The sequence below is a fragment of the Aptenodytes forsteri genome, unplaced genomic scaffold (genome assembly GCF_000699145.1).
Source record: "Aptenodytes forsteri isolate BGI_AS27 unplaced genomic scaffold, ASM69914v1 Scaffold119, whole genome shotgun sequence".
NCBI lineage: Eukaryota > Metazoa > Chordata > Aves > Sphenisciformes > Spheniscidae > Aptenodytes > Aptenodytes forsteri.
The window spans coordinates 5,655,523-5,672,075 of record NW_008796165.1 but is presented as its reverse complement, the minus strand read 5'-3'; the positions used below and the strand labels follow the sequence as shown (position 1 = coordinate 5,672,075).

Genomic DNA, 16,553 nt, shown 5'->3' with positions numbered 1-16,553 from the left:
AGAAGGGGGCAGCAGGGTGGGCGGGGGGGTGTTTGGGGAGAGGGGGTGCTTGGGGCGCTGGATTTTTGTGGGAGGAGGGAGTCATTTTTAGCTTTGTGCCCTCATGAGAAAATGAATTCGTTTAGGCCAAATGCTGCCTTGAAATTCACTTACGTTGTTGCCGCCAGGTCAGTGAGAGACTCGTCTCCCAACATGATCAGCTCGATAAGAGATTGTTTTACTAACAAGAAGTTAAAATTTTAAGTTAAGAACGTGAGTCGGTACCGCAGTAAACCATTTTAAAAGGGCAAATGGTGTTAATCACCCAGTACTGTTAATAGTCCCTTTTCCGATTCAGATCCAGTCCAGATGTGTTTGAGTCCCGTATGGAAAAAAGAAATGAAGTGAAAAAGCAGCCTGTGGGATATTCCAATCAAGGAGAATTTATCAGATGCATGGAGGAAAAGGCAAGGCCAATTTTCTTTGTAGTTCACGTATATTAAAGCTATAATGTCACTTATATAGGATCAGCAGAATGCTACAAACATACAATGTTCCTGTTAGTAAGGAGCCCCAGAATTTCACGCTCTGGTGCTAAAAATATTGTTCTGTATTCCAGCATGTTATTTTGCTATTTTTTAGGCTGTAAATTCTGTGCTTGAGGCCTTATTTAAGTGTTCAGTTAGTTCCAGATTAATTTGGCCAGATGGAGTGACGTGATCTTGCATTTATAATTTTGTAGTGAATGAAGGAAAGCTGTTCAAGAATATTGGATCCAAAATGCATAATAGTTTGTTCTAATCCTTTCTGATCTTGAAATTCGTAATTCACATGAAGTTACTCACCTTCTTATTCTCCTAATCAATATTTTATTTTAATAAAATGCACTGCAGCAATCTCTAAGTATCTTAAATTAGAGCTCATACTCAGGAGATCTTGTCAGCAGGCATGTTATGCGTGGCAGGGAAGGCAAATACAGTATTAAAGCATCAGCTATAAAAACTAAAGAATAATGTTTTCTTCTAGGCAGAAGGCTTGGGCACAAAGACATCAAAGGAAGGTTTCACAAAAGATAAGGTAAGGGAAATGAACCTAAGTGTTAGGAGAGGACTTGCTGGCAAATCAAGGATGTAGATTAACTTATATTGCTACCATCAGTGCTTCAGCCAGGAGCTTCTTGAGATAAAACTGGTGTTCCTTATGCTGCACTTGAGTGTGAGATACTCATTTACTATTGGGATCACGTTCAAGTCTTAAAACTCCCAGCAGTCTGTTTTTTTGTTATCCAGTCCTTTCTCTCTTGACATTCTGGAAGTTCCTACTAGTTAGGGGATCTGTACTGAATGCTGACAGTATAATTGAAAGGGTTAAGCTGCTTTTACAGCGTGTAAATATATTTCCAAAGATCAGCCAGCAGAGGGACAAGAGAATGGTTTTATTCTTTCACATTCTTGTATTTTGGCAAACTTTCTGTGTAAATCTGCCAACAGAGTATGTGTCTGAGATGGCTGAAGGGGAAAGGCTGCAGCTCCTCTTGCAGCTTCAGTAGAGAACTGGAGCAAAGTGTGTTCTGTGTCCTGACAGAATCTCTTCTATTCTGCCTCGGTGTGTGAATCCACTTCTCAGTGTGTTACTGCTTATGGTTTACTAGTTTCTTTGGCAATTCAGAGGACTAAGTCACGTTGTAAATTGAATTAAGTTCCTCCAGCTTGATTTTGTTCTCTGTAATCGCATCCGTTCATTCTGGATTCTCACTTGAGTCAGAGAACTGTCATCATGCCAAATTCCTTATGCTTTCTCTTGCAGACACTTGATTCGATTCTTAATGTTGAGATGGTGAAAGAAAAATCAGCGGAGGAGATAAAACAGGTGATGGATTTAAATGGATTAAAGTTTGCTCCACATCTGTGCTTAATAGTATTCTACATGTGAGGATGGAATCTTTACTTATACTGAAAAATAAAACATGGCTATGGATGTTATATTTATAAAAAGCACATTCACATGCATATCAATAGTAGAAGATAAAGTTTTCTCCGTGTAGGTAAGCCCACCTAGGATGTACCCACTTGATAAATAATACATCTGGACTTGATCACTCAAAAACTGTCTCTATTGTAGTTCTTATTTTTGTCATTTAATGTGTAGCAGTTGAATTGGCATCAGCAAGCTCCTGACAGGTTTGAAGCCAGGTAAAGGGAAACCGTAACAGTAGGTCATGTGGATTATGCTACCTCTGTTCTGCAGGAATAAAAACAAAGCTTTTGCCATCTTCTATCTTTGCTTGTATTATCTGTCACTCAGGAGTCTCTGTACCCATACTAAAGATGGTTAGGGTAAGAAGGAGGTGGGTGGGTCTGTTTGTTTGAAAAACAGTGTGAATCAAGTTATTCTCCCTAATACCTGCTTGGCTTTGCACTGTGTTCCCTTTTATCTAGTTACAAGTCACATCTGTTCCACATTTCTGATGTAGCTTGAGTTGGATCTGGTATTTTTTTTTCCTAATCAGACTGTATGCCAAGAAACTTCATGTAGGTGCGATCATTTAAGGGGAGCGGCACATACGAAGGAGCCTTCCGGCACGACTTAGAGAGCAGAAATCTAGCTGCTTTCCTGATAGCTCGAGAACATTATAGAAGTGGTTATGTGCTCTGCAGGGGATGGTGTGCGACCGGTTATACCAGGGAGTGAATTTGATAACTCATGAGTCTCCTTCGAGTTCCTCTATTTCTGTTTCATTGATTAAACATTTTACTGACAATTCTCATTAGTTATGTAGGACTGGGGAAGAGCAGCCACCTCTGAGCCCACTGCTTATTTCTGTTATCTAGTTGAAATCTGTCATTTGGTACAAGTACTCTGGAACCTTAGGAGAAGTGTATTGCTTTAGCAGGAAAGGCAGTCAGGCTTGATTGAAAAATGACTTTTCAAAGTGCTTACAAAGGTTAGTTGACAAATGGAATTCCTTTTAAAGCATTTAATATTACTGCTAGATGCTTGATTTTAACTGTAGCTCATCTCCTTTGTTTCCTACAGATTTGGAATCAGTATTTTTCTGCAAAAGATACAGTTTATGCTGTTATTCCTGTAAGTAGTTCTCCTGTAGTTATGCACTTGAAAGGCCAATGTGCAAAGCTTTCCTTTCTAACTGTGATTCTGTTGCTTTTAAAAGCAATCATTGAAGGAAAATGAGGTTTCAAGAACAAACTTTCTTTCCTGATTGAGTGATTTTTATTGTCCCAAATAAAGGCTTTTGTTTCCAAAAATGTCTATCCCTGTTTTTCTCACTTACATCAGTCTCAATATAGCTAGTACTTTTTTTTTCTGCACACCTGGCTTGAATTTCCAGGCATTTTTTTTATTATGAGTATCCAATACTCTTTGCAGGGCCCTAGTATCTGTGAAGGTACCATTTGTATTTTCACATCATTTTTTCCGAGTTGCTCGTTTCTTTCCCCTCTTCCCTGCAGCACGGACTGCTAACTCAAGTTTAATATGGCAGTGTTAGAGCACTTGGCTAATAACTTGCACGTGGCTAATCACTTATGACTTTCATACATTTAAAATTATTGGCAGTACTGTCTTTCATTGAGATTGCGTGGTGCTTCCTGTGATAAGATCGTATTTCTTATTCCTGATAACTTCACCAGATGTTAATTGTCGTTAATCTGCGTTAGGCTGAAGGAGTTTTTTTCGCTTTTGGGATTTCTTTTTATTCTTTGCTTCAGAGCCTCTATGTGATCATGATCTCTTAAATCTGTCTTTTCACAGCTGGACACGAACTGTGTGTTCTTGAGTTCTTGAAACCTCATTTAGATCTGGGGTCTGATTTGCAGTTGTACTTGGCCCTTTGACCTGCAACTGAAGTGATGGGAGGCTGCGTTCTAAATGTATGAAGTGCTGTATGCTCTGAAAATGGCAATGTGGGATTTGAAGTCAAGCAACTTCGTGTTTCAGTTTTCCCAACACGTGGGTGTTGTGAAAATAGTTTGAATTGCACATTTACTGTAGCAGAGGGCCAAAGCCAGGGACTCCAGTTAAGATGGTGTAGGTCTTTCATTAGTGGGGCTGGCACTGTTCTTTGGTGCACTGTTCTAGAGGAGCTTTGGACGCTTTTAAGGCTTTAATGCAAACCAGATCCTAGGCACATTAGGAAGTAGTTCATGGTGTCATCGGTGGAAGAAACTACGTCTTTTGCCAGAAGCTTTTTGTTGGCTGGAAGAAAGGCCTCGCATAATTCTGGAGTGCTCAAAAGCACACACGAAGGAATTTCACGTTGATGAATGGCATATGTTTTCTTTCATGAACACCTTAGAGTGGGTATTAATACATGGTGCTGGGAAGAGAAGAGCAGGCAGAACATTTGGGGGAACGCAGAGGACGTGAATGAGATTGCCAGGTTTCATCAGGGATGGCCAAATATGTTTGTGGTTTTAATATAAGCCTAAGCAATAAGTACGTTATTTGAGTAAATAGCTAGGCTGCATTTTAATACTGAAGAACAGATGACTGTGATGTAAAATCTACAATTTGGGGCCAGGGGTATGTTGTCTTGCTCAACTGTTGACACCACATGATGCAGTGGAGCTATTACTGAAAGAGGACATAATGTAAGCCTAAAATGTGGGCCCCCCACCTCCAAGGAATAAAGCTTTGGATCCAAGGAGTTTGCTGCTGCATCTTAGAGACAGCATTGTTAAAATGGGATACCAGTGACATTTAGGTAACTAAGAACTAAGTACAGTTTTCCGCGTGCTCATTGTTAGTCATTCCTGCAGTGAGACCTTCTGTAGATGGAAGTTGTACCCTGTAAAGGTTAATGAGATGATTCTGAATAACTGTACATCCACGTTTGTGTTATGAAAATTGAATTTCTCTTTCTCCTTCCCCAAAGGCAGACAAGTTTGATTTAATATGGAAGAGAGCCCAGAAGTGTCCATCGGTACGTATGGCAGAGGCTCGCAATGTGTGGATGTATAGCTGCAATGCATTTCTCCTCTCTAAAGCCTAATTCATAAACTTCTGACCCTCCGGTATTCGGACTAGTTGTATCAGTTCAATTAGTAAAATCCAGGTGTTCAAATACTTGCCTTAGTGTTCAGATGAAAGCAATGGCTATTCATACATATTAAATAGTTTGATCTAGGTATCGGATACCTAGATTTAAGAGATGTAGGGTTTAGTAATGAGAGCACAGAATCTCCCAGGGAATGGATTTAGCTACACGCCTCCAGTTTCCATTAATTGATGTCTTGTGGTTAAATCTTTTCCATGCAGTGTTGTGAAGAGCCAAGCCTCGCAGGCCAGCTTCATTGATGTTCCTGCATATCTTTCCTTATTGCTTAAAGCATCTTTGCTTTAACCTGGAGGAACTGTTGTTAGCTATAGCTACGTGTCACCATGGCAGTACGTTGCACGTACATGGAGAAAGTGAATTCTGTTGCCTTGTGCTTGGTGTGAGTTGCTGCTCTTTTTATGTTTGTTTACTGGCAGTGAAGATAGGCAGGAGTATCTGAAAGGGAAAAGGCAAGAAATCAATATGTTGGGGTTCTGTCCACAGAACGAGCTGAAGCTTGTCATCTATTAGCTTGTGTTTCCTGATCATAAATGTGCATAGCCGTTTCTTCACCACACTGGTGATCTGTGATAGGTAAATATTGGTGAGCGAGTATGAGGTGTTTGCATGGAAGCCAAACTGGGCAGGCAGTATGCTGTGTAAATAATGCATCTCTGTCTCTATGGGAGTGTAAGTTGTCAAGAAAGATTATATGGCACTGCAAAATTGAGTAGTGTAAGTTCTGTTGCAGAGCATCGTAATTCAACAGCTGTGGTAGGGAAAGGAAGGGGGGAATTGGGTGTAGTTGAACCCAATTAAATACTCGGAAGGGGGGAATTGGGTGTAGTTGAACCCTTTATTACAGAGTAAATACTTTTGTTGGTTGTGTCTTAGGTGTATGCCAGTACGGCAAAGCATAAAACACCGAGAATCCTTAATATGGTTATTTCAGAAATGAGTGGATTCCCAAGATTTGGGTTCACTGTTTCTCATGTGGGTTGGTGGGTATCTTCTAAGCTTCAATTAGAAGATTCCTGTGTGAATGGTTGTTAAACTGCAAAAGAGCAGAACGGCTAACAAGATGAAGAATATATTCTGCAGTTTTGTAGCACATGCTGTTGGATTAGTATTGTTTTCTGTTGAAAGTAATGTGTTTTTACAGTAATTTGTGCACCAAAGCATGGACTCTGTGCAAATTTCACTGTGCTGAGACAGAAATGAAATGCTTCACTCCTTTATGAAAACAAAGTAGGTAGACTTCGCTGCGTTGAGTGCTTTTGTAGATCCGAATGGGAGACTTTACTGGATTGATGGAGTAGTCCTGTATATTTCACTTGCCAAGAGCAAGATCAAATATATCTGACTTCTCGAGCTACTCGGAGCTTGGAAAGTTATTTATAGCTTGGAGAGCATTTCTGTACAGTGCATTGGCATTTCGTCAGGTATCCTGCTTGTTTTTCTGCTCCCATCTTGTCCTTTCCCTTGGTGTGGGAAAATGAGCAAGTCCCTGGCCTATGGAGCCGAATAGACCATAAATCTCTAGAGAGAAAATACTTGCTGCCTGTTCTGGAACAGTTGGTGAAATTACAGCATTAAAAACTCTGAATGCTCCTTATCTTACATTTAACCATTTCTGCTGTTAATTTTCTAGAAGCGAACAAAAAGGTCAGCGTGTGAATGTTCTCCCCTGTCCTTTCCTTTTGTCTGTCTCGTATAATACTGACAAAAATATGTGCCAACATATTTGCTAATGAAATAATACTGATAAGGTAATGCTGGTTTATTGTCTGCTTTGAAGTCTGGTTCCTGCTGTCCTGTCACTCCTGGTGGGGCAAAGAAACCCTTTTTCCTGTTGTGGTTCTCTCGCTAAAGCATTTATGCTGGAGGCCAGTGTGACACGGGCATCATTTTGCTCTATGAAAGGGAGAGTTGTTGTTTTTTCCTCATTTCTCTGCAGTTTCTATATGCTTTGCCAAGAAAAGAAGGCTATGAGTTCTTTGTGGGGCAGTGGTCAGGAACAGAATTGCACTTCACTTCCCTAATAAACATTCAGGTGAGCGGTCGAAATAAAAAGTCAAAAAATAGCTTAGGATCCAGAAATATATAATATCAGCATATTACAATATATAATACTTGCTAAATAGTTTAACAAACAGGTTGTCTAGCTTAACTTGAAAAGAATTATCAGGGAAAAAGTGCTGTTAATTATGGGTAAATTAGTAAATTAATTACGGGTAAACTAGTAAATTTATGGGTATTAAGTGTCTCTTTAATCTAAAGGAGAATGAGGTAGAAGTCAAGTAGTCTCAAAAGAGAAGCAAGAGCCAAACTTTTTAGAACTGTTTGTGCAAACTACTTAAAATACCAGTAGATGCTATGAGATTAAATGTCTTTCTGGAAATGCGGGTTGTTTTAAATGCAAAATAGTCTTTAGTCAAGAAAAAAACCCAACCTAACTCTGCAAATCCCTTGTTTTCTCTAAATACCAGGAATAATGAACTTTTAATTAGAACTGACCCTTAAGCCTTGAAAAATGGTTGTTTCCATAGCAGTTAATACTCCAAAATTTTGTAATCAAGCCTCAAAATCTGCAATAGAGCTGAAGTTCTTTATGGGAGACTGACAGGTTTCTTTATCTCCTTCAGACCCAAGGTGAAACTGCTCCTAGCCAGTTGGTCTTGTACCATTATCCTGAGCTGCAGAAGGAAAAAGGGATAGTACTAATGACAGCAGAAATGGACTCAAAGTTCTTGGTAAGAGAAATCAAGAGAAATCTGTTCATTGGCTTCCTTCATTTTATGCTGCAACTGCTGCTATAGTTTTGAATTAAAACCAAATTAAAGTCAAGTCTTTAAAAGACCCTTTCCCAAAGAGTGGTCTTACTAGATTTCTTTAACCTAATCTACTTACTGCTGGGGAAAGCTAGAAGGAAATCATCAGTCTTTGGCTATCTGGTGATTTCAGCTCATACATTCTTTTTTTTTTTTTCCTTACTCTGGGTACTGTACTTTATTGTTGTAAAAAAAAAAAAAAAAAGTGCTTCTGTTTTTCTTACTAATGGAAGCAAATATAAATGAAAGCTGTTGCTACCTGCCAACCAGTTAAAACAGTGAAGCTTAATACCGCTCACGAAATCAGGAAACTTTGAGAGCTTTGTGTTAGGTTTCTGCGTGCCTTTTGCTCTTTTCCCTCTGTGTGGGTGTGCTGTTACTGGCATATCTGTAATAGTATGGTGCTGGGACTAACAGCACTAGGGATTATACTGGTGGAATGAGATCACTAAAGCATCCCACCTCTAACTGACCTACTTATACCAGTTCTGAAACTGCACAGAGGAGTCATTGCGAATGCATTCGCCCTGTTGTATCTCAGAGTAGACAATCAATTTTTGCAAATAGGTCAACCATAAGAAGGGAAAGATGAGACTTTGGTGCACCTCTGGTGCCTTAGAGTGGGCAGAGATCATGAAAGACATCTTTGACCTCTGAGGTGTATGCTCAGCAGGAGAGTATTTTGTAGGCACAGTGCTAAAGTGTGTAAGTAGGTCAGGAACAAGAGGGAGGTGGTTTGTTAAGAGATTTGCAAAACTAAGGTGACTTGGAGTTGAGTCATTTGATGAGTAGGACTGCAGCCTTTCAGCTGCTGAAGAGTCTTTTTCAACGGGATACTCAAATACAACAAAACCAGATGGTAACAAATTCTTTGTTTTAACTTGCAGGTGGTCCGTGAAGCACAGTGCTTGGCAAATCAGGTGCAGCTTTTCTATGCGACGGATCATTCCGAGACCTACGAATTAGTGGAGACCTTCAACCACAGATCTAGTGAATTTAAATATATGTCAGTTATAGCAGAGCTTGAGCAAAGTGGACTGGGACGAGAACTGAGACCTGGTCAGGTTTCTGACAAGTCGTAGATCCTCACCTGTGGGTGAAGCAAGCCAGCAGCAGGCAGGGGGTTTCCTGGATGGGGTGGTCCTGTCTCTTTTTGTTTCACCAATTTGATTTGTCTACAGAAAGGATCTGGAGACATCCTGGGAGTGTGATAGTCAAGCCTGTCTGGCACTGATGCGAGATGAGGACTTGGGCCATTTGAACGACAATAACTAATTGCCAAAATGGAGCCCCGTACTTCAGTGTAACTTCGTCAGAACGAGCCGTTTTCCCATTCTGTAACTTACTGCAGCATGCTGTACTTTTGAAGTCTGAAATAAAATGACAGAAGGGGGGCTATGTAATGGACTATATTGACATCAGGAGACAGATGACAATCAATGTTTCTTCTCAGTAAATGCATTTTAAATGCCTTCCACCATTATAATTGCATGGTCCAGTGCTTTCTAGTCTGTGTGGAATTTACACAGGCTTGTCCATCAAGAAAAGAGAATAGGACCGATGGTCTAAAACAAACTTCTCTTTGTTAGTTTTGTGTGTGAGGTTCCTTACACAGATGTATACTGTGGCCTGTGTTTTTCTCAGGATTAAAAAATAGTGACTAGATTTGTTCTGGGAATTTTGTGCTTCTTAACTGATATATTAATTTTATCCTGTTGCTGTGTTTCTGTCTTAGAGATGTTTTTCTTGAGGAGTAAGATATTATAAACATGGTTTTATTTTTTGAGTAGTGTAGAGGAATTATTGCATGCTTTATAGAATTAATTTTTCTCAGGCTGGCAGCTAGTCGGGTAACTACAAATGGTATTTGAAGGGACAAAAAATAGCTCTTGTTCCCATTTCAGGAAAGCCGCTCTCCAATAAAAGCAAGATGGAATTGCACAGTAACAGAGCTAGAGCCACCAACTGGTTTCTCAATTGCTAAGTGACAACGCATGAAAACATGCATTGGTGTAAATACGCACAGCAGCTTTAACACGGCAGTGTTGGTAAGAATCTGGCTTTTAAGGACTACAGCTGGTTTCGTTTTTTAAACCTGCCTTCAACAAAAGAATCCCAAAGCAATCGTGCTTTGAGCTTCTCTTGTTTTCATTCCCAGCAGAGGCAGCCAGTGCATCTGTGGGCAAGGGCATACTGCAGCAGGGCTAAGTCACGTGCAGCCTGTGCACGGATTACCAGCATACCACCACTGCACAGGTAGGCAAGTAAACGGAAGACAGCCAGGAGCTTCCCAGGAGCAACGCTGAAATATGTCCCATATTCACACCAAATCCCTGGCACTAACTTGCCCTTAGCGCTAATTATCCATTGTGCCACCTTGCGTCTTCCCATCAGCCTGCTGAAGCTGGAAAGCATTCCCTCCTTTGCCAAAGAGATGGAGGCAAGAGGAGTATGCAACTTGTCTCTCTGTTTGAGGAAGACCAATTTTTTGGGCAGGGCCGGTAATGATTTTCTGTGCTACCCTTAACCGTGACCTGATACGGAGGTTTGGTTAGTTATAAAGGGCTCTTGCACAATCTGTTTGCTAGTGTAATTGTAGGACCCTGTTGCTGTAATATTCACTGTCACTCCATACTTTCTCAGCCCATTCTTTGGACATGAACAGTGTTCAGCTAAGCACTAAAGGCAGATAGTAAGGTTTTATTGTTGGGGTCTATTTTAGCAGTGACTCATATGCGTTGGGTGTGAACTCCTGTCCATTCAGGGAATTTATAAGATGTTTCTAGAAGAGGCACCTTCTCCTGGGGCTCTGCTGCAAGAAGATGGTCTTGCTCCTTGGTAATGTCTTCTTTTTGTTTCCGATTGCATTGGGTTTGTGAGTGTGTGCATAGCAGGGGAGTAATCGGAGGAGGTGTGGACAGGGCTGTTATAATCTGAACAGCAAATCACCTTTATTAAAAGAGCTGCCCTTCTATTTATAGCATTCCTGTTCCATTTATTATTTTCCCTTAGCTGAAATAAGGGCAGTTTTGATTCATTATTCACTTCCTGCTTTGAAGAAGTTAAAGTTGCTGTATTAATTTTTAATACAGCTATAATATAAGATCCTTGGGTGAGTAATGGCCAACAGGCATGAAATTCAAGGCTTCCAAATCTACACCTGAGCCTCTTTCCGAGCTTAAAAGACCAAAGTCTCTAGTAAAGGCTGTAGAGTGGTTTTTTTTCAATCCATCATGCGATTAATCCCAAGCTAAGAACTCCAAGGGTTTAAGGCAGACAGAAATGGCAAAGTCAAGAAAAGAAAGCATTTCTTGCATTGCACGCATTGGAAAGGTTTTTAAATAAGACCCAAACTGAAAAGGCAAAGTTGACCGCGTGCAGCCATTTTGCAAGAGACTGCATTTTCTGGCCCTGGCAGAGGTGGAATGGACTGATGGAGGGAGCAAGGGCTTTTTTCTGCAGGTGTATTCATGTGCCTTGAAGTGCACGCCGTAACACCTTAACCCTTGTGTCAGGCTGAGACCACTTGGCACAGAAATTACTGACTTGGTGTCAGTGAACTAGTGCTGTATTGTGTCTGCGTGAGGAGCAGAGGAGCAAAGGGCTGGCTAGACTTGTACGTGTGTGCGTGTGCAATGGCAGGGAGATAGCAGAGGGCGTACAAAGCTGAAAGTTGCACACCCTCCTGGGAGGTATTCCCAGGTCTGCTGCTGAGGATGGGGTTTGCTGCAGCCCTGGAAAATGTTACTGCTGTGTTTTCTCCAGGAAGCGAGTCTGATGGACTGTGCCAGTGAAATGCTGTTGTGAGCGGGGAAGCTTCAGTTATTTCCTACTGTATTCCTGTATGATCTGTATACAGATTATAATCTGTATTACTACAGATTATAACAGCAGATGGCCCTGTAGTCTGAGATGCTGCACCATCAGAGCATCTTGGTCATGGACAACAGAGTTGGTTCAATATTCGGTGGCCCAGTTGTAGGGTGCAGGTTTGCCCAGGGTGTGAATAAGCTTCCTAATTTGTAAATGGAAAAGCGGAAACTCTTAGTCCTTTTGGAAATGTATGTTCTAATGTGTGTGCTTGTGCTACGGTTAAGATTTGAGCAGCACAGTCTAGGATCTGCGCTGACTGCTGCTGTGGTGGTGATGAGGCTGAAACGGGGACAAAGACCTGTAATAAAAAGGTTTTATTTTCTGCAGCAGCCATCCTTGCTGCAGAAATAGGCCAGTGGTGTTTCACAGCTGCGTGGCTTCTCTGGTGCCTGGGATGCACTTGTGCATGAACCGCGCTGCCAGCTGCCCGGCATAGCCTTGGCATGTTTGTAAGACATTTGACACACTTAAGATCCGTGTTGAGCCTAAGAGCTGGTGAAAACAGCGCTGTTAGTCTTGGCGTGGGGAGAGAAGGTAACTGTGAGACTTATGTGCCTTACAGACGCTAGAGGGAGGTTTTGTCTCCTTATTCTGAGCTACCAGCACACACACAGCTTGCATGAGCCTGTCTGCTCAGCTTTGTGAACTCGGGGTGAGTTTTGTGCTAAAAAAGCATCTAGATGCTCAGGCTGCTCCTATATGGCCGATAACATGGTGGGATGCACTGAGTTCGACCAATGGTTCCCCTAGCCTGGTGTCCTAGATTCCAGATGAGCTGCCTTGGGGAGGGCAAACATCCTGCAATAGTTTTCCAGGTCGCTTTGCTGATTTCTAGCCATTTGTGGGCCAGGGTCTTCACAGCTGAACCAGGTGCTGCAGGAGCCACCTCCTTCCCTCCATGCTGCCTGCCGTCTGCCTCCAGCTGGAGGAGAGCCCAGGGCCAGGGATGCGGCAGCAGCTCCTGCTAGGAGCTGTGGAGCAAGTTTTGCAGCCAGAGGCTCTTGTTAGCAGCGTCTCAAAACCTGCTTTGCCCACCCACCCCTGTCGCCCCGGGGAGATGTACCCCCATGTCAGCAGGAAACCCAGGAGCCCGTCATGCTCCCTGGGGAGACACCCTGGCTTGTGAAAAGCAGCTGTTGCAGCAATCAAGGAAGTGCAGATCGAAGGATGATGTTCTCACCTTCGCTTAAAATACTGACTCCAGTCCTTTTTCATCTGTGCCTGTTTTTTTCCCTGTGCCTTAGAAAACGGCGGGACTCCAGTCCGCCCTGATCCATGGCTGAGGAAGTTCCCACTCCCTGTCTCTGAGTTTGCGCAGGACTCATTGGAGCAGGGAGCGGGAGCTGGCTGTTCCTGATGCTGCACAGCTGAGGTAAACTTTTCTGGGTATGTCCTTTGCCTCTTTGGAAATAACCAGAGCAAACCCACTGCTCTCTTTTGCTGTGTCTTGCGGTCTGCACAGGCATGCAGAGCCTTCAAACCCTGCCGGGGAACAAGCATCTCCCTGTCCGATGGGGTGCTGTGCTGATGAGGGTGCTGTGCTACTGCCAGGGTGCTGTGCTGCTGGGGTGTATGCCCGTGCAGGGCACCGTGTGGCTGGGGAGAGCCCGGCCTGGCATCGCAGCTGTTGGGGGGCTCACTGCACCCCCACCCCCGGTGCAGCTGTGTCCTGCTGAGCTGTGCAAAGCCACATTGCTGTAGGGCCTCTTTTCATGACTGCCCATGAGGTCCGATGGAGCCGTCCAGCACTCCGGGCTCGCTTCCTTCCCTGCTTCCTTCCCCCCCGGATAAATTCAGCCATGCACCTGCCTTCAGGAGCGGGGCCAACCCCCCTCTTCCTTCCTCCGGGGCAGACAAATGCCCTCTTCACAATAACACATCCCTCCTGCCCCAAACCTGCCCCTTGGACCTTTTCCTCTCTCCCAAGCGACTCCTGCCTTCCCTCCCCACAGCTGGGACCCCGGGCGGCTCCAGGACCATAGGCTCTCTGCTCTGCAAGGTTTCCAAAACCTAAAGCCTCGTGCGAGGGGGTAACTCCCTGACCAGGAGATGCTCACCCCCATGGACTTGCAGGGCTGCAGCTGATGCAACTTCAGCCCTTGTGCTGTTTTCCTGGCCCCTCTTCTTTGGCTCCAGACAGCTGAGGATGGGAGGACCCCATCTCTCCTCTAAGTATTTTGGCTCCGTCTCGCCTGGATGTAAATCCTGGCTGTGAGTTCCCTCCGGGACCTTTGCTATATGGCCAAGCCCCCTCAGTTTTGGATTTGTGCCCATTTTTTGCTGGTGTTTCAGTTGAAAGTTTCCTCCTGGCTTGGCATTAGCTGTCAGGAGTTATATCTGCTCTGCAAACCTCTGCCTCCTGCTCACGAGGTCTGAGGCCATTTTGTGGTTTCCTCCATCCCTCGGGGATGAGTGTGGACGCTGGTGCCCGCCGGGTCCCCGGGGTGGAGGACAGCAGGGTTGCTCAGCCCTCACCGGGACTCGGGCTGGCTGCAATGTGCGAGCAGGGAGCATCCAGCATCGGGGATGCTCCCCCAGGTGCTGAAAAAAGACTTCGCAGAGCTGCTGCTGCCTGAACCTTGCAGTGACGTCCAACTCCTTCAGTATTTGTGCGTGGTCCTTGATGGTCCTCCATGGATCATCAGGTGCAAGGACATCCGTATGTCCAATTTATTTAATTGTTCCCTTTGCTGGCAGCCAGGAGGAGCCTGCAGTTCTCCTTGGGCCGGATCCTGGTTTTAGGGGTGTTACTTTGGTCTGAGACCATCTGCAGAGATTCACGCAGGAGTGGGGCCAGGCTGGTTTGGAAAAGGCTCCGCCTCCATAAACCAGCCCGCAGGTCCTGGGGAGGATAGACACACAGACCCAAGCTTTTGGGGTTACGGCTGTTGGACCGGATTAGCTGGTGAATTGTGGTGGGACGCAGCCGGACAGACGAATTAATCAGCTCGTGTTTCCCTCCTGCTCCAGGAGCCGAGCATGCAGGGCGCTTCGCCTCCAGATTTTACCTTTTCTGCAGAAACGTGCTGCAGGTGTGAGGCATCACAGCCATCTCATGTTGCGATGGGCACCAAGCACGGGTGAATCCTGTGTGTCTTCGGTGCATCCATTTCCCATCACCTGGCCCATGACCTGCCCTTCAGCCGTGTCCTAAATGGGGACAGGTAGGAAAGTAAGGGGCTGCTGGGGTGTGCAAGACCTCATCAGCAGATGTTCAGCCCTGCCAGAGCCCTGATTCCCTCTGGCTCCATCCAAAGCAACCTCCTAGCGGCTGCTGCCAGATGCTGCGGGCCCTCCAATGTCTTCTTTGCTCCTAATAAGATGCTGCTTCAGGTGACAAATAGTTTCTATTGCACCTGCACAAAACCAGCGCTGTGCTGGGCCCTGCACCAGCACGGGGAGAGGGAGGAAAGGAGAGCAGATGCCTTGTAGGGCCCAGGCTGTCTGCTCCGTGAGGCTGCTGGATAATTGAGGATGTTTGCCATCGCCGGGCAGGTAACTTTATTTTTAAAGACTGTTTCTGAACATTGTGCCTCCAGAGCAAACCCTGGCATCACCTGTAGCTGAGAAGCCCTGTTAGGAGGAAGGAGTCCAGATCCTGCAGAGATGCGTCCTACTGGGTGCACAGTCTGCATGGGGCTGGAAGGTAAATCCACGGCTGCAGCAGCAGGGGAAGCCAGGTGGGGTTCAGGGAGGCAAACCCTCATTCTAAACCCTCCTGCTTCATACAAACGTACCCAGCGGCTGGATCCTCCCACTGTGTCAGGCTGCTGGGTTTGTGGTTTCCTTTCTCACACTCCTGCTGCTCCTTACCCCTGCCTCGCCCTGCGCCCCGGTCCCCAGCTTGCCCCATCACCTGCAAATGCTTGGCTGAACCTGAGTTTAACACACATTTAAGCAAAGCCTAGAAACATTTCCCTCACTAGAACTGTCCCGGTGCCAAACAATTTGCAGGCATTTCCAGTAATGCTAGCATCTCATCTCGCCGCGGCTGAGCCAGGGTGCTCCCCTGCGAAAGACATGCCGCCGTGCCACCGTGAGCACCAGGGCTGTGCTGCTGCCTCCCACCCCACTGCAACACCCGTAAGAATCACACGTGGGGTACTCCATGAGTTTTAAATCCCCACCCAGGAGTCTGACCCTGAAGCAGAGTCCCGGCCCACGCCGAGCCATCCCACGCTGGCTGGCTGCTCCTCTCGGCGCTGAGCGTGCTGGCGCAGGCTTGCTTTCGCTGAGCGGTATTTAAATACTGCAACGCGCTTCAGAACTCATCCCACCTCCGAGACGAACAGAAAGTAAGTCTGCTCTGTGCAGCGAAAGTTTTTCTGGTTTCTTCTTTCACCTCTCTCTGGCTTTTCTGTTTTGGGCAGTGTCCAGCTTGGCCTGGCACTGAAACCTCCAGCTGATTTTTGTGTGCGTGCAGAGGGGGGAAGGATGAAGGGAGAGGGACTGTGCAAAAGATGGGGGGAGGAAAATACTGCAGGATTTCACCTCCTTTCCCCCAGCACGCTGCTGTCCTGTGAAAGTTCGGAGCCAGCCAGCGGCGCAGGACTGCTCGCCAAAAAGGATCTCAGCATCCAGGAATGGTGCGTGGGTGTGGGTGCCCGCCCGTGAGCGTGTGTGCCCACTGCTGCGGCTGGCGGGGGGCTGGCAGGCTGGCTTCCCAGCGGGTTTTCCAGGGACAGCTGGAGCTGCCGGCGGGGTCAGGATGTGACATCACCGGCCGGAGAAAAACCCTCGGCCCCGGGTTTCTGTAACGAAACCCTGGCGGGCGCTCGAGTGTGGCAGGTCCCCCCCCCGCCGCGCGCCCCCCA

The 16,553-nt window shown here is 45.3% G+C and overlaps 1 protein-coding gene across 1 annotated transcript; it reads left to right on the top strand.

Annotated features, from left to right (window-relative positions):
- Positions 1-341: 341 nt before the first annotated feature.
- Positions 342-9,531, top strand: ATPAF1 (ATP synthase mitochondrial F1 complex assembly factor 1). Its single transcript, XM_019474171.1, has 8 exons — positions 342-446; positions 1,006-1,056; positions 1,786-1,848; positions 3,016-3,066; positions 4,874-4,921; positions 6,993-7,088; positions 7,681-7,788; positions 8,754-9,531. Exons 1-8 carry the CDS (start codon positions 366-368, stop codon positions 8,946-8,948), a joined length of 693 nt encoding a protein of 230 aa, XP_019329716.1. The 5' UTR covers positions 342-365; the 3' UTR covers positions 8,949-9,531.
- The last annotated feature ends 7,022 nt before the right edge of the window (positions 9,532-16,553 follow it).